This window comes from Paralichthys olivaceus, chromosome 18 (genome assembly GCF_024713975.1).
Source record: "Paralichthys olivaceus isolate ysfri-2021 chromosome 18, ASM2471397v2, whole genome shotgun sequence".
NCBI lineage: Eukaryota > Metazoa > Chordata > Actinopteri > Pleuronectiformes > Paralichthyidae > Paralichthys > Paralichthys olivaceus.
Window position 1 is genome coordinate 2,067,071 of NC_091110.1, and position 18,858 is coordinate 2,085,928.

The 18,858-nt window shown below is 41.0% G+C and overlaps 1 protein-coding gene across 1 annotated transcript; it reads left to right on the forward strand.

Annotated features, from left to right (window-relative positions):
* The first annotated feature begins 433 nt into the window (after positions 1 to 433).
* Positions 434 to 8,342, forward strand: actr1b (actin related protein 1B). Its single transcript, XM_020082041.2, has 11 exons — positions 434 to 641; positions 1,734 to 1,798; positions 2,248 to 2,323; positions 2,919 to 3,044; positions 3,162 to 3,286; positions 4,007 to 4,223; positions 4,316 to 4,408; positions 4,512 to 4,686; positions 5,631 to 5,692; positions 5,822 to 5,862; positions 6,066 to 8,342. The coding sequence occupies exons 1-11, from the start codon at positions 594 to 596 to the stop codon at positions 6,166 to 6,168; spliced, it is 1,131 nt and encodes a 376-aa protein (XP_019937600.1). The 5' UTR covers positions 434 to 593; the 3' UTR covers positions 6,169 to 8,342.
* The last annotated feature ends 10,516 nt before the right edge of the window (positions 8,343 to 18,858 follow it).

An 18,858-nucleotide genomic window follows, 5' to 3' on the forward strand; every position in this document is an offset into this window, starting at 1 on the left:
TATTATTATATTGATTGTGCCAATAAAAGGTTTTCTAATGTGTTGAGTGAATTGCAGTCAAGACAGGGGAACTTTATTTGCAAAACACATTTCATACAAAGCAGAGAGACATGGTTTCACCATTCTAAACGTTTAAAATGCAGACTATTGGCAATACCAGTAATGTCGTGCTGCTAAACCATCCATGAGTCATTATAGTGGTGGGATATCAAGTTTGAATCTGAAGTATCTGTGATATCATCACAGTCCTTGTGGTTATTTAGTTATGTGGAGCCATAAGATCCGGCTCCCGACAAACCGCCGTAAGTCCCATCGTTGTCTCTGTTTGTCAGAGACGGTGCTCCTCCCGCTGACAGCAGAGGGCGCATGACTCTTCCACTGCACGACGCGATTGGGTGTCTCTTCTGTCAGTCAATGTTTCCTTGAACATGATTGGCTGTTGTTGCAGGAGGGGGACTGGCCCTCGGCAGCAGCAGCAGTGCACAGAGGAACTGCGGAGTGACGGAGCGTTATCCTTTACATGATTAAAACACTTAGCGTGGACGAACATACGCACGGATCCACAGAAACGTAACTTGAACACCCAGTCCGTCATGGAGTCCTATGACATTTTAGCTAACCAGCCGGTTGTGATTGATAATGTAAGTATGATGTCATTCATCCACACCCAAACTGAGGCCGCTGTCGGGACCGTCGGCTAGCTGTTAGCTTCGGTTACTATTGTGCTGGGGCTAACACATCGGTGACCCTTGTTAAACATGTCGCATTTACCAAAATAGTTTGCTGGTGTCTCGGCGACCATCCTACCACCAGACTTGTGGCGGCGTCTCTTGACCTGTCCAACCCAAGCAGGCTGTCGCTAACCCCGGCTAGCTAGTGTTGGGTGTGTGTTGTCCTGAGCTTTAGCCGCCGCCCGCGGAGCCGCAGCTGGATCATCACAGATCTTTATTGTGCTCATGCCTAACACTTAGCAAAGCGTGCTGAGCTGTCACCAAGGGTGTGACAGCCACCCGGAGCCTTTAGCACCACAGCACATAGACCGTCCATCTCGTACCCACAGCTAACTAGCTCCTTTGCTCTTAGCGCCGGTGCGCCATGAGAGGTGTTAGCAGGATTGAGCAGTCGTCAGAGTTATCCCCCTGTCATGGTTGATCCTGAAGATAAATAGATAAATGGCTTTCATAGCGATATTAAGAAGGTCGCTTAACATATATAAAGCATTGAATTGCATATCATTTAGTGAGATCCTGTAGAATTCCTTGCCAACCACAAGAATGTTAGCTAAGCAGCCGTGTACAGTAGACATTTCACATAGTGGACGTGTTTACTGTTCAATAGTTCACCACATTCCAGCTGCATCAGTTATTTTTCGCTATACCTTCTCATTTGTCTCATGCTAGGCTATAATGAAAATGATGTGGCGTTAGTTTGTTTAGGGAGTCGCTGCTTCATTTAGATAGACAGACGCTTTCATAAATGTAAGTCTTTAATGTGCACAGCATTGACTTTCAGTTTTGTGCCAGCCTCACTAGATTAGGGAGCTTTAGAGACAGGGGATCTAGGGCCCAGTGTTTCTGCTCGTTGCGAGCTGGTGTCTAAGCTAAGAGTGTGACTGCTATTGGCCTCTGGCTGTGTCTTATGACCTCCCTCTTTCTCACACACTGCACAGAGCTCCTAGTTCAGTCATAACCCTGTGATGTCGGATTCAAATGGTACATCTGTCTTTTCTTCAGGGTTCGGGGGTTATCAAGGCTGGTTTTGCAGGTGACCAGATCCCCAAATACTGTTTTCCTAACTAGTAAGTGTTCCTTGACCTCTTTTCGACAACACTCACATTACAAGGGCCATATTTAATGTAAAGCAGTTATTTTCAGTATTGATCCATCTTCTCATTAGCTCATGGGTTATCGAGTTTCTTTTTGTCTAGACAATGAAAATGGTCAAACAAAATAGGACTGTCCTAGAGACCAAGATGATATGATGTATTATGTGTTGATTAGCCACAAGTCCAACTAATCCAGCTATATAGTAACAGTCAGAGATGGTGTTACTGAAAATATATGCCATGTGTTTGGGATGAGAGACTAAAACATTTTTAAATAAATCAACTTATTCCAATCTAACTTTATTATGAATCAATCCTCTGCCGATTTACTGTGCTTACTTCCTGTCTCAGCTGTAATGTACCATCAGATATTTTATGCTGGTGTTATGAGTACTTAATGACTCTATTTCTGTTTGTCTCAGTGTGGGGCGTCCCAAGCATGTGCGCGTGATGGCAGGAGCCCTGGAGGGAGACCTCTTCATCGGACCCAAGGCAGAGGTAATACACACACACACACACACACACACACGCACACGCACACGCACAGAGTTCTTAAAAAAAAGTAAAAGTACTCATTATTCCATTGTGGATCGACTGGTTTCATTGGACCTGTAGTCTTAAACTAAATATTGGAAGGGAGGTGCATGCACATTGTACAGATGGTTGGTCAGGGTCACGAGTTGCCTAGCAGTACAGTTTAGGCCTGCAGCCATGACTTTGACATGTAGTGTTTTAGTCTGGTATTCTAAAAGCTCAGTTTTTTATCAGATAGTCTTTATCAGATCTTTGTTCCAAGTTGTCTCCCATGAACCTTCTGTCCATAGCCTCCTTTGCCACTCTGCCATGAAACTGTTGATTTGCTCATGCAACAGCTGTTTCTTTAAATTCCTTTCAATGCTTCTCCAGGATTTGAAGCATGTGACTGAATAATTTTGTCCACTGAACATTTATGAGACATTTTGAGACACAAGAACTGAGAATTCACAAATGCATAATAATAAAAAAAGCTTAGTTTGTACACTTTAACTGACAGTGTTGATTTCCAGCTTACTGATATATTGTGTCTTTGTCCCTGCTACTCTATACTGCTCAGGAACACAGGGGCCTGTTGTCGGTGCGGTATCCGATGGAGCACGGGATTGTGAAGGACTGGAACGACATGGAGAGGATCTGGCAGTACGTCTATTCCAAGGAGCAGCTGCAGACTTTCTCTGAGGAGGTGAGATCCTCCCTTCCTGCCACATGATAATAAGGACATCTTCTGTTTGATATTCCAATATCATTAATTCTGATCGTTCATCTTCGTGCTCTTTGTGTTCCTTATTATCTTTCCCAGCATCCTGTACTCCTGACTGAGGCTCCTCTCAACCCCAGCAAGAACAGGGAGAAAGCTGCGGAGGTTTTCTTTGAAACCTTCAACGTTCCTGCTCTCTTCATCTCGATGCAGGCTGTGCTTAGCTTGTAAGAACTCCCTGCTTGTCTGTGTAGTCACAAGTTTGATTCACAAAAGACTTCATTGCCACCCATTATCCACTGAAGCACATTTCCTCAGTTAACTTTATAGTAATGTGACTACAAAAGACAGTTACACTACTGCTTACTTACCACCCAAGTGAGGCTGAGGCTACTTGTTGTGAGGAATGTGTTGGTGCTGTCAAGGCCTGTTTCACTGCATAATTCTTAACCTGCACTGGAGTCTTTAAGATTATATTTAAAATATCATCATTGCCACTAGATGTCGCACTAACAACAGCATCTGGGACCAAAACAAATGCACCATTGGCTGGCCCTTCCCACTCCCTCATTTTCTCAGCAAGGTGTTGCCTATACAGTCTGTGGACATTGTTAAGTGCAGTGGAAGTGGGGCCTACATGCAGTACTAGAGGCACACATTTATAAAGTTGCCCTGTTTACATGAGAGCCAACAAAAAGTAATTCTGAATGGGTTCTATCATCAGTGCCTGGACACTTCAATCAGTACATGTTTATTTTATTTATTTATTTATTTTAAAGTACAGCACACTCAGCAGGCGGCACTATGGCTGGCAGCTAATAAGCATGGCTAGTATAATTAACATAGCCATACTATGCTGTTTATAGCCCATACGACTCTAAAAATGAGGTGTTAATAATGCCAATGTAGTCCATAGTAAATCGGGTGCAACTGTCTGTTTTGTGCAGGTATGCCACAGGCCGTACCACCGGCGTTGTGTTGGATTCAGGGGATGGTGTGACCCACGTTGTTCCCATCTACGAGGGCTTTGCCATTCCACACTCCATCATGCGTGTAGACATTGCTGGAAGAGACGTCTCTCGGTACCTTCGCCTGCTGTTGCGCAAGGAAGGCTACAACTTCAACACCTCTGCAGAGTTTGAGGTTGTTCGCACCGTTAAAGAGGTAAGAGGGATTACATGTGAAAAGATTTGAAAAATAAACTATACATACATAAATTGTACTTTGTCTAATTAGATTTGTGTCTATCTCTACAGAGAGCCTGTTATCTGTCTCTCAACCCACAAAAGGACGAGACTTTAGAAACGGAGAAGGCTCAGTACGTTCTTCCTGATGGAAGCACTTTAAATGTGAGTCAAACATTCTAAGAAGTGTTTTGCAAAGATGTTAAATATTTTCATATCTGAAAATCTAGCCCCATCCTTATCACAAACCTTGAACTCTTTTTTTCAGATTGGTCCAGCCAGGTTCCGTGCTCCAGAGCTGCTCTTCAGACCCGACCTGATCGGAGATGAAAGCTCAGGGATCCACGAGGTCCTGGCCTATGCTATCCAGAAGTCTGACATGGATCTCAGACGCACATTATTCTCCACCATAGTATTGTGTGGAGGATCAACACTGATCAAAGGTTGGTGTTCTATCATCATGGTCATCCACTGCAAACACAGTAGGAGTTCCACGTGTGGTATTCGAGATGTTTGTGCAGACCATCAACTGTAAATAAAAACATGTCTCCACTTCTCTCCCACTGTACAAAAATTAAGGTAAAATACAGTATCTTGGATATATGTCCAACCATCTTCGGTTGCCCCGCCTTGCCCCCCCTTAGCAGGGCCAGTGCACTGAAGCACATTACTCTGCTGGTCAACAACAGACTCTCTAATCAGTCACACCTGAAGAATTTATATTCATTCATATTCACATGAACTGATAATCGTATTTATTTTTTAATCCATGATGTCATATCATGCCTCCGGATCATTCTGCTCACTTCAACTCTGATGTCCTAACTGCGCGTCACATTACATCTTGTTGTGTGAAGCGGGAATGCCTGCGCGCGGTGTGTCATAAACTCTAGAGTGAGTAACAAACACAAAGTAAACGTCAGTCCTGTACGGGTCCTAATAACTTGTGATCAGTGATGGTGTTTATTGTTAAAGTGTCAAGTGAGCGCAGGTCAGAAGAGTGAGGAGGAAGCAGACTCAGACAGAGACTCTGACACAGGTCGAGCTTTAATGAGCGTCTGTCCTGATCCTGGAGTAGCAGTGTTATAATTATGCAGCGGCGGGACATCGCTAAAACAAAGAATGTAGAAGTGAACGTGAATCGATTATGTTCAGTCATTGCATCGATGCAGAGTCATCCAAGTCCGCATCACGATGCATCTTAGAATCGAGAAATGTCCACACCTCTAGGGTTTACCATCGATCAAGAGGCACTGATAAGACTAAAATAGTGCAGTGTCAAACACTGCACGGGGCTGTGTTTTTGTGGTCATGTTGTAATTATAGTTACAGTTTTGGGACGACTTTGTTAATCATAATAATCAATGAATCATCGTGTATCTTTTAGGTTTTGGGGAAAGACTACTCACTGAAGTCAAGAAGCTTGCACCCAAAGACGTAAAGATCAAGGTGGGTTCTTTATGTGGTTGGACTAAAGGGTGCTCCCCTGAGGTTTACTGACTGTCTTCATAGTGATGGTCATCATTGCCTATTGAGCTTTGGAAACGTGTTTTTGTGACCTGCTTTTTCTCTGTCCAGATCTCTGCTCCTCAAGAGAGGCTCTATTCCACATGGATTGGGTAAGCATTCTGTTTTTATTCTACCACTGCTTCAAACCTTCCTCACTAAATGAAACATGGCTCCTGCATGATTTGTGCAGAACTGTTTTTTTATATTGGGTTAGTGGTGGTAAATGCTCCGCCAGGGCAAATCACAGATCTCACTGTACTCTACGGTTGTAGTTTTGCACTTAAGTTGTGCTTCCTTTCTTCTTTCCCAACAGTGGCTCTATTCTGGCATCACTGGACACCTTTAAAAAGATGTGGGTGTCGAAGCGGGAATATGAAGAAGACAGAGCACGTGCCATCCACAGGAAGACATTCTAGTCTGGGCTCTGTTAATGCCCCCAGAACTGCCCTCAAACCCCCCCTCCACCATACTGTCGGAGACTCCCATACTCCTGCACCTGCCATTTTCTTCTAAACCACTGTCAGCCTACTGCTTTACCCCCCCCCCCCCCTTTCATTTCCCTCCTGTTCTCTGTTCCTCTTGCTGTTGGCTGAAGGTGACAGCACCCATCACATCACTCCCAAGCATCCCAAACATTCACATACAGAGAGAGGGCTGCCAGGGTATCTGAGAGGGCAATGATTAGCACTGTGGACTATCGCTACAGGCCATGCCATTCTATCATTTAGTCCACATTGAAGTATTGCTCTTGCTCTCTCGTCTTCAAAGCCCTGCAAGGTGTAGAATATAATGAAATGTCAATAAACGTGAATGTTTTTTGTTTTTTTTTTGCTACTGTTGAAGTCTCCATTCCAAACCGAAGACATAGATTTTTATTTCATGTCCTCTTTGTAGGTTTTTTTAAACTTTCAGACACGGATTAGCTCGTACAGAAAAACAAGGCTTGATGATCTACAGCAGCATACAGTGCTAGTAAGGTAAAGATAACCACTGTATTATATATTTGGCCAAAATTGCACTGACTAAATTGTTACTATCTTAAAGTGATGCAGTTAACGTATAATCCCAACTGACTGACCTGAAGCCGGCTCTTATTATCTATCTTCTCTGTTGTTCCGCACAAACATGTTTGTTTGACGAAGACAATTATTGGTGCAGTTGTTTTGTCAGCTTTTTTTCTCAGCTGACAGATCAAATCAAAGTTAGGAAATGTCTATTCTTTTTTAAATTTGTTTACTTAATTACAGTGGCTGAGATTAATTTAACACCTGAAGAGAAATCTTTTATTCTTCAACCTGGTTCTTATTGTCATAGTTGTGGCTGTGGTGCCTATGGGACTGCCATCTGTTGTAGAGATTTTGGTTAGTGCAACTTGTGCAAAGTACAGTGAGCCTCTTAAAACTTTATGTATAACATGATTTCACTTCAACTGAGGCAAAGACATTTTACAAAATGAGGCTCGGATTGATTTGAGTGAGTGGTGTTAGTTGTATAGAGAACGGTTGGGAGGTGACTGGCAGTGCTGCTGTTGTTCTTGTGTATCTTTGCAAAGGCAGAATCCAATTCTCTTGATAACCGTCAGCCTTAATCTTCGTCTCAGATTCTGGTTCGAGTAACTATGTCGACCATCAGAGGGTAATTTCAACTGAAGCTGAAATGATTAGTTAATTTATTGTTTAAAAATCTGATGATTGCTCAGTCATAACTGATGATTACAGACCAATTTCCATCATTGATTAAACTGGTGATTCCTTCCCATATTTTGTCCTTTTACTGTAAAATGTAGGGAAATGGTGATATTCTTTTTATGAATTACCCTGACCAACGGTTCAAACCATAAATGTGTTCAGTTCACTGTCATCAATGTATATTCTTTTCACCTGAGAAGATAAGGTCAGTTGTTTGTCGCTTTTGCTTGAAAATATAAAAAACGAATGTTAAGACGCAGAAGCTAGTGTCGTGGAAGACTTTTGTAAAACATGTGCTTCAGAAGATTCAGGAGGCTCATGCTGCTCTCAGAATCAAGTCAATAAGGTGAAAAAGAACCAGGTGGAAAAATACTAGATCATTACCTTTGAATGTTTTTCAGTGTGACATTCAGCTGACATGTTAATAAAGTTTCTTTCCAATTTCCCCAACATGTCTATGTGAAGCGCATTGCTTCACAAACTCTGTTGCATATCAGTGAATCCTGTTTCAGAGACATGTCCACTGAGACATAAGGCCAGGCTCTGGAGTCTCTGGAGTTCCCTTCCTCGCTCTCCCTCTATGTACTAAAAACTGGGTCTTATGATTTCCCTGCATCTCAGTGGCAGTGAAGGGGTTGTGTCCACACCTCACCTGTCCGCCTTACACCAACTGTGTCAATGCCGCAGCGCTCATTACGTCTGCTTTTGGATGTTTTTAAAAAAAGAGAACGAGAGAAACAGGTTGTAAAGTGTCATCAGCCTTGTGTACAGTGGAATGCTTTTCAAAAACAACCACCACAAAAAACATAGGATAACAGACTTCAAATGTACAAAACTGTTTATTCAAGTGTTTGCTTTTACTTTTCGTAAATTCAATATAATAAATAAGTTAATGGCTGCTGCCTTGATGTCCCTTCATTGGTTTATCAGCTGCTCTTAGTCTTATTTTTTGGTTAGTAGATATGAAAGTGTATATCCAGTACAAACATACACACTACATATACTTTTTGGGCAGTTTCAACACAATACAATGACCAATAAAATATAGCAAATACAGCAAAAATGAAAAGAATAAAATGTGTCTTCTTCAGTATGGGCTGCTGCTGCTTACTTTGCCATGGGGCCGAGCTGCGACTTGGACCAGGGGTGTGTTTGAATAGTCCATTTTGCTTAGGAGGGTTCCTACCTGAGTGAAATAATCTGAAAGTATTTCAGCAGCCGTCACAATAAGAGCTGTTCAAATTCTCTAAATCATGAGACAATGAGCGTCGATGCTTCCTAACGTATCTCCTTGAGCAGGGTAAACTCCATCCCACAATTAAAGTGATGCAACATCATATTAAATATGTAAATATAAAAAAACAAATGTTTAATTCTTGTAACCGAAACTGATTTGAATCCTCACATGATTGTCTGAGCTCCTGATGTCTTCTCTGTCACATCTGTCCAGTCAATAGTCACAGTCGACCAACGCACTTCTATTTCACAATATCAGCATCAGAACTAAATATAAATGTTATTTCATTGTGGAATACCCATATAACAGAATTTCCTCCACTTATATAATGTTATATTATTTCAACATTTCCGTCTTGTTTGTTTTAATTTCATTGTTTCTTTATATGAACTGAAAAACATTTTTTTCTCAGGATGATTCATTCTGTTTTGGATATACAGGAACATATGTAAACTATATATACAGCATATACACACAGACCATCAGACCATTGAGTGCAGTGGTGTGACAGGGCTGAGGTGTTTCTGTACCACTTCTCTGAAGAGAGATGAGAAAACCAACGGGTGACGGGTCATTGATGATAGACTCCGTGAACACAGTGCACCAGTGATCTCGCCAGCTGCCTTCACTATCTTATTAACTGATGTACCTCGCTTTGCAGTCCTTGAAGCAGGAAGTGATACCATACATTGAGGTGGTAGGGACTGGGGTGCTGAGACCTGCCATTAGCTATAACTGGTTTGTTTATTATTATAGATTATAGATTATAAATGCCTTTCCATTCACTGGATTTCTCTGAACCTCCTCAGGAGCATGCTCATTATTCAGTGCCATATCCTGAAGTCAATCACAATCTCATTTGTTGTATTTCATTTGTGATCCTTGACCACTTCATTTGGCACTAAGACAAGTCAGGCCAGGTATGGCTGCCAAATGCTGTTAAAGGTTCCCAAACAGGTTTTTTTCGTGCACATAATCCTGCTGTCCACTAGGATGACCGACATTTAATCTAATTTCCTTCATTCTTAAGGAGTGTCAAATGATTGTCAACGACAATTGGCTTTGATCATTGTCAGGTTGTATTAAATATCTGTCTCGCTTACTGCTCCTTTTAAAGATGAATGTGATCTGTGTCACATATGTGAAAGGACTAAACCCACTGCAGCTGAGCCAATGTGTTCACAAAAGTGTTTCTTGGCCTTGTCAATTTAAATGATGCTTTGTCGTCGTTATTCTGCAGATAGTTTTGACACATCCTCTATTTGATATGAGATTTGTTTTTATAAAAAACGTTGATTGTGTGGAATTCAGAGGTGGGAGATGAGAGTCACAAATTTAAGGATTTGAGATTTGATTGACTGACACTGACAAATAACACAAATGGCTATTGATTAATTCTACTAGAATTGACTTCTGAAAGTAAAAGGTTCAAGTAAAGTGTGCAAAAAAGTGAAAAGGCCTTAAACACTCTAATGTTCAGGAACCCTTACATGCAGTGCAGAGAATAAGGCAGTAGTGGAAAAGTAGCAACAGTAAAAACAGAGGACGATAAAGAATACAGAGCAATAGATATAATTATGGATCAGTTGAATTGTTTTTTAGTGGCCAGACTTCACATGTTTCTACTGCAGTTTTGAAACAGACCTTCTGTCAAAAAATTTTCAGTCAACAATTAAACCACTATTATTTGGAATAATATTTACTGTTTCTGCAGCTTCTGTTCATCTGAATATATAGTTCACATTTCAGCTTGTTGAAATCACTTTGTGCTGGAGGGTGTTCAGGAATTAGTTACATCCGGTAGGACCAGACTCCAGAGATTTTATGGCAACAGCTATGCACACATGGCAGTCATGCAGTGCGTTTGGTAGCCACCAGATGTCAGACTATTAGCATGAATTTCAATGAAGCGACTCAGGAACACACGGGGCCTGATCTACTAAAGGTATGCGCGTGTAAAAACGTGTGCAAATTGTGGTGTTTGAGACTGCGTCTATATTTAGTACGTTTGAAAGGTATAGGTGCCAATCGGCACAGCGTTGTGCACAGATGGCTGCAGTTATTTTGGTGAGGAGGAGACAGCATGAAGGAAGATAGATAGATAGATACTTTATTGATACCGAAGGAAATTCAAGCATCCAGTGGCAGTAACATACATAAGAAGAAGATGGAGAGAATGGTTTTTTTTTTGCTGGTGTTGGCATGTTTGGATTGACAGAAGCAAAAATAATCCAGGGCACCGATGGTCATCATCACACCAAATGTCGTGCCTGAGCGCTCATGCCAAAGAGGACACAGCTCTCACCTCCTGCACAATATTGGTCAGAGGCATCTCTTCCACTGGCCTTCCAATAACCTGTTTAATTTGCCGAGGTTTTATTATTTATTTCTTCTCCTGCTTATTTCCTATAGTATTTTGGACACTTTGACTGTTTGACACTGTTGAGCCCTTAAAATCCCAAATAAATGTTCAGAGTGCAGGATTTATAGGCAGCAAATGATGAAATTGTAGATTGCAACCAAGTTAGTACCCCTCCCATCACCCCTCCCCTTCCGACTGTACAGGAGAACCTGCTGTGGCCTTCATAAAAAGTGTTAAAAAGCATTATGAGCTCCTACTGGCTCTTATTTGTTTTTATGAGTGTGTGTAAGCATGCACCCTTATCAGGTGGTAAGAGCGGGCTTTAATTGTTAACTTTGATTCATGATTGGGAAGGCGGTTGACAGCAAATCCCATCATTGACCTTCAACCTCAACTGCAGAATGAATGAATCAGGCATGAATCTGCTCTGAATTTAGGGAAACTCAGGGATTTTAAGCGTCTGTATTTGTTTTTTCTTCTTCTGTGTATTTTGCAATGTCAGGGCTTCTTTTGTGTCTATCTGTCTCTGTGTGGGAATGTGTGCATTAATGTGGGTGTAGATGTGGCTTTCATTCCAGCTGGATTGTTTAGCGAAACTTGCTTACCACTAAACTTGAGCCATGCCGTACATCTGCGTCAAATCCAGCCTTTAACCTCCATCCATTCACTTGCTTGTACCTACTTACCTCTGTTGCAAATGGCATTATTAATCCATCCCTTCCTCTTCCTCTTTTATTAACTGACGTATCTGTATAACAAAAAACACATTCATCTGACTCAATAGTGTAATTAACACTTTGGATAGGAGCTACACACACATACACACACACACACACACACATATATATATATCGTATATACTTCCTCTACAATACAACAAATATTTCTAGCAGCAGATTAATAGAGAGATGTGCCACAAACTTGCAGGGACAAACCACGTCCAGACCTGCCATGGGCTTGGGGCAGCCAGGGTGCAGACCATGACAAGTACTTGTATAATAATAATTCAGTTGTCATGTAATAATATATTGAGGTCTACAGAATCCTTATGTAATAATATAGTAACAACTAGAGTAGTCATGTGATAAGGTAGTGAGGTTGACAGAGTAGCTGAGTCATAAAATAGTAATGTAATAATGGGTAAAGCAAGGATTCCTCCTCTGTTTGCTCTTTCTGATGTTTCTTGTCCTAATCCAGATTCTAAGGACAGACAGTGTTATAATGCTGCACATAACAATAATCCCCAGGATTTGTGATATGTGATATTAAGCCTCATGAATAAAGCATGGCTTGACCAACTATCCTCAGAGCCTCATTTAGATCCCCACAGGATTTTAATATATAATTGGCACAACTTTAACTTGTGCATAAACTCTAGAATTAGGAACATTTGGAATGAATAAATGAAGTTGAAGCAATGCAACAAGCTGCACACGAGATACAGTATATGATTACTTCACTTTAGGCTGGACAGTTTACACTACACAATGCGACAAATACTATAAATCTCAAATGATTCTATTTATCTAACAATGTGTAAGTACTTGTACTTTAGTATTTACACTTTGTGCTACTTCATACTTTCCACTGGAATTTTGAGGAAGTTATTGTATTTTATTCTCCATTACATTTATTTGACAGTTCCTTTCAAAAGAAAATTTAAACAAAAGACAAGATAACACGCTGTTAAAACACAATGTTAAAGCGGTTTAGAAATACTTTTCCTTGCTTCTTCTGAATAAGCAGTATACAGTTTTTTAAATCTCACCACAAATCAAAGAGAGGAACAAGCTCTCACAATAAATCTAATGTCTTTGCATATAACTGTTAATAATGTATTTTGCTCTAGCTCCATCTGCTGCTTACACTGCTACTTCACTATTTATGATCTAATAGTGTCATAGAGCTCAATAACATAATATCATAATCAGTTAAACAAATACTTTTACAGAAACAGCTGCAAAATTTTACAAAAACCTTTTGAGATTAAATGTGCCCCGTTAAATGTTAATCATGTGACCAGTTATGTACACTGGGCCAGCGTAAACAAGAAGAAGATCTAATCTGCATTTGGTTGCTTGGTAACAGAAAATACTCTGAATACTGAACGAGGAACAGCAATGTTGAAAAGTAAGAGGTTTTCACACATTAATGTTGAGAAGATTGCAAACAACATGTAACAAAGAAATTCTAGAAAGAAAACAACAGAAGAGAGAAGTGGGGTTAAAGGGGTGATATCAGGAATACCCATTGGAGAAGATTTGGAGGCATTGAAGGGAATGCTGGAAAAGTCATGGTGGGATATATGAGCTTTAAAATACGTGCATGTATTCCTCCACCTTTGAGCTGCTTTAAATGTTAGAGATACGGTCACATTGCGAGTGTATGCAAGAGAAAACAGAGATGTGGAAGGTGTGGGGGAGAGCATGCTTATGGAAAGTGTGGCGCAAACAGCAAAACAAAATGCTGCAAACATTTAGAGGCACTAGTGGAACACTGGCGGGGGAAAGTAATCTGGTCTGGAGACTTCAATGCACATAGTACACTGTGGGGTATTCAGGATGACTCAAACAGAGAAATCATAGAGGAAATAATGGATGAGAAGGGGTTGGTTTGTTTAAATGATGGGTCAGGGACAAGGGTGAGTTTGGTGAAGGTGCAGAATCGGTCTCACAACCTTTGGGAAGGGTAAGTGAACAGAAGGCTTTAAAAGAAGACACTATAAGAAGCGTCCATTACCCAATATAAGTTAACATAGGAATAGACAACCAAATTAAACAAGATAAAAAGGAAATGGAAATTTGAGGAGGCAGATTCAAAACGCTAAGTGAAGGAAAACTGAAAGATGTTGATCTCGATATATGAGTTGGGGAAATAAATACTGAATTCAGTAAAATCATAATAGATGCAGCAAACGAGTCTATACCCAAAAGCAGTGGCAAAACAACAATAGTTCAATGGTAGAATAAAAAATGTGCCAAACCAATACAGAATAGAAATAAGGCTTTCAAGGTCTTTGATTGATTTTAAAAGAAAACAGGCGATAGTGAGAAATGTAATAAAGAAGACAAAAAGGGAGTATAGGTGAAGATACTGCGACTCATTAGGTCAAACTACACCACGAGAATGAGTTTGGAGGATGATCAAAAAAATGTCTGGATAGATAGATAGATAGTATAGAAAAGAGTATTGCTATTCGATAAGAACAAAGCAGAACTGTTAGCTCAGACATTTGTGAAAATAAATAATACAGACAATCCACTCTTATTGTACCTATTTATATATTATTCTTACTTTTAATATATATATGTATATTGTCTGTAACTTTGTGTTTTGGACAGGTCTCCTTTGACAAAGAGATTTGTAATCTCAAGGGGACCTTCTTGGTTGAATAAATACAAACAAAAACATATTAAGACCTAACCCTGTTCATATGACCCAACTATAAGATGTTCATGTTTTACTTTTTCATATCATTTCTTTGACCACCATGTGTTGAAGCTGCCTATCTTTAGAGGACTTCATCCAATCATGCCTGCACATACAATTTGGTAGGGATATTTGATGCAGAAAGTTCCTTTCATGAGATGAAGTTGGAAACACCAGCCCATGTTTATTTCATGGAAAATAACCCCATGAATTATGGATTAATATAAGCATTTTTCAGAAATGCTAACTCTGGGCAACAAACTCCAGAGGAGAACTGATGAAGTGAGGATCTAAGGGAAGGAAGTCAGCAGGTGGGTAGATACAAAACTGAGGAAGTCATTACATCAGGCTCCTCTGTCAGTATCTGCTCCCTGACCGTGAAATATTGAGCAAACACAGATTTTTACCAGTCTGCTGGCGTGATACTGGAAATGTTTTTGGCACAAAGACACACATTAGCTATGCTGTTGTACCCTTTCTCTTGAAATATACCCTTGAAAACCAGCATCGGGACAGAATGTGCTAGCAGATCAGCAACATCCACTTTTACATTGTAATTGTATTATATGTATCAGGTATTCGGAATGGTATGTTGAAGGAACACAAGTGCATTTTAGAAATAAAGGAGTAATAAAATCGATTTTTGTAAACACTGGGCACCTACTGTAAGTACTCAAGCTTGTAAAAGACTAATGTTAGAGGAAAAATGATGTTAACAGGGTTACGTCTTACTGTGTACAGCCAGTGTACAGCAAAATACATTTAATTCCCAATTATCAAATGAATAAATTGCAGCGTTTGGGAGAAAGCACACCTGGCCTGCAGGCAGGGGAGCTCTGTTACAGACACACAAGGATTTATCATCATGTTTTCAACGTCATTGTATGAGTTCAAATGTAGTCAATTTGAGAAATGGAGGAGGAAACAAACAGCAAGGTGGAAGGTGCTTTGGGGGGAATGGAGCTGTCAAAGTAGAAAATAAATAAATAAATAAAGGGCTCTGACTTAATCACTCCCCGATCAAATACTTGTAACCCCCCGTCGGAGCTTACAGGTGGATGCTGGGGTGGTGGAGGGGCTGAAGCAGTTGGGAGCAATACTGCAGCAGCAGTGCTAGCAGAGGGGGTGATGGGAAATTTCTCTCTGCTTAAATAGGCTCCCTACTAAGGTGGGTGTGTGTAATAGATGATTGTGGAGAATGAGGTGTGTCACACTCCATCGTTACATTCTTTGTTTCACACACCAATAGACAGAAAGCCTTTCTCATGTCACTGTTACGTCCCCCTCTTGTGTCAGTGTGGTGTATGTGTGTTCTGTTCTGTTCCTCTGTTTTCTCCCCAGGTGATCAGTCACTCAAGCCCATCTGTGTCCAATCATCCCACTGGCCCTGTCTGCCAATCAGAGGACGCCACCGCCACCCATTTATGTGCGCTGTGTTTGTGTGTGAAGCCCTTTTTCTGAGCGAGAGAGCCAGAGAGGGAGGCAGAGGTACTGTTTTTGAGTTGGCTTGTTGGTTATCTGTGTCGTTTCCTAGATGGTGGTGTGTTTGGTCAGAGTTGTGTTGTTTCTGTATTTCTTGTTTGCTGGTCTGTACTCGGTGCAGTGCTTTTGTTCAATTTTGCCTCACGCACAGGGGAAAGGTGAACAGGTAAGACACTCATTAACATTTCCACCAAGTAGCCTTCCACCTTTTAAAATCACTAGGTAAGGAGTAGGTGCCACACCATGTAGAGTAGCTTAGAATTCGGTTTCTGTGATAGCATAGTGTTGCTGCACGTTTTGATTTATGTTTTCTTTGCTTGGGCACCGCTCATAGTTCCCTGTGGTGATTATTTTTGTATAATAAATTATTGTTCCTTTTACCAGAACCTTGGTTTGGTTTACTTGTGTTGCCACACCACACACCCTGCTCAACAGCCGACAAAACCAAAAGGAAAACTTTTCCAGGGCTCGTGCAGTATACAGATGAGGCTGGTGCCCGACTGTCCCCACATTCCATAGCAGAGATGTAACTGGCTGAGGCTGTCAGCAGCTCAGTCCCAGCATAGACCTTTATTACACCTACTATATTATCAGGAAAGAATATATGTATATGGTTTACACTTTTCTCCTTAATTTAAACACTCATTAAATTTAGTTTAGTGTGACTGTAGGGACCATACATGATGACTCTCAGTGTGACTGTGCACGTACACACACACACACACACACTTCCTGCCTTTGTGTGTTTCCCTCCAGTTTTGATTGTTGCTTGCTTTGGTTTGTTTCACCTGTTTGTCGTGTCTCTAGAGTGTCATCAGATCAATTTGTATTCAAGTGAAGTCCGCACTTCTGTCTTTGAGTCGTCTGTTTAGCTGTTTAGTCTCTGCCTGTTATTCTCTGTCCGCTTCTGATTCATTATCCAGCCATGTTTTCCCTGAGCAGTTTGAGTTTGTTTCCTGCTCGGCCTGCCCTCTTATTTTGTGTTTAACAAAGTCTGGTTTTGAATTGGACGTGCCTCCTGCTTTGCTCCTGCATTCGGGTCCACCTGCAAACCACAACATGAGACCCTAACCCTGAAACCAAGTCTTAACCTGATGTGCTCCTATCATTACATCCATAAATATCAACCTTATTATTTTCAATATAACAACCAGTCTGACAGAGCTTAAAAATGTTTACACAACTGTTCTTTGTCTGTCTTTCTCTTGTTTAAGTCTCTTCCCTCTTTTCCACCCACCTCTCTTCCATATTTTTCTCCACTCACCCCAACCGGTCGAGGCAAATGGCCGCTGACATTGATCTTTGTCTGGTTCTAGAGGTTTCGTTCTCTTAAGAGGGAGTTTTTTTACTCTCCAGTCATCATTGCTTCTATTGTCAGCCATGAGGGAGGCTGTGGCTGAGGGGTGGAGCAGTCCTCTGTAAACCAGAAGGTCGGCAGCTCAATCCCCAGTCTTCCCCATCTGTCAAAGTGTCCTTGGGTAAGATGGTGAACCCCAAATTGCCCCTCACAGGAAAAAAAAAAGTGCTGCTAATAGATGCACTGTATGAATGTGTGTGAATGGGATAATGGCAAACTGTACTGTAAAGCGCTTTGAGTGGTCATCATGACTAGAAAAGTGCTATATGAATAAAAACAATTTATATAAATACAAGCCATTTATATTGATGGTTTCTATCTTTCTGGCCTCTGTCCCTTCTGTTGTTGTACCTCTGAGAGATGGGTTCATGACATGACTCATGACAAAACATAATCAGTGAGACGACAGCCTTTCATTTTAGCTTCTCCATAACAACTTGCTGTAAGTTTAACAGTGAACGGTGGTTGTGTTAAATATGATCTGATGACGACATAGCTGACTTCAATCCAAAACATCATTAATACTGTGTCTGCTGTATTTTACATATTGACATGGATTCGGTCTCATATTATAATCATACATGCAGTATCTTTATCTCAGCTGATGGTGATACAGTAACACAATTATGAAATCCAAGGGGAAAGTAGCTGTGAGATAAAAGAACTAACTACATTGGGATCAAGGCCTGTGACTGATATCAGATGGTGGGACTGTCCTGTCCAGCAGTGAACCAGTAGTTATTTATTCTCGGCCGCTCTGTTTAGTAGAATCAGAGTTTTTGTTCCTGTGTAATATACCCAATACTGACTGTGCTTCTCCTCGTTGTCCTCCAGGTATCAATCTTTCGGTTCTCCTGCCAACCCTCCTCGCAGACTGGATTCTGTGAGCGAATCATTCGCTCTCCAGTTTCTCATCCTCATGTCACCTTTGTTGATCGGACAATAAACTCCATTGAACGTTGCATTGTGTGGTCCAAACACTTCTTGAACATAACCAGCTCATCTTAAATCTTAAACCTCAATTAGAGAGGCTTACTGTGCCAGCGGATTCTTTTCGGAGACAATTTTGCATCACGCTGCTCAGCAACCATAGCAGGAAATCCCAGAGAGAATGACTGTGTCCGATGACGACAGCCACTTTGAGCAAGGCTTTGTCTTACTTAGCTGCAGTGACGACGACACAGCAGAAATCCCTGTGATTTGACTTGACATGTACACAGAGACAAGATAAGATTTTTCCCAGCAGCTGTCCAAGTCCCTGACAACAGGACTGCTGGATGTGGGGGGGGGGGCGAGTGTGTAACACAATGCAGCAGCAGTTTGACAATGTACACAACTGCACAACACAACTTGCCTGCAAAACACAGCAGCCCTGAACTGCAGATGGATTTGCTCTGCTTTCACATGAGTGACTCACTTTGCATACATTTGCATTAGTTTAATTTATAAAAAGAATAAATAGAGAGACAGAATTTTAACAGGGGAAGCTGAAGGATTTCATTTCAGAAGAATGAGACAAGGAGCTCGACTGGACTTGGAAAGTGATGATGC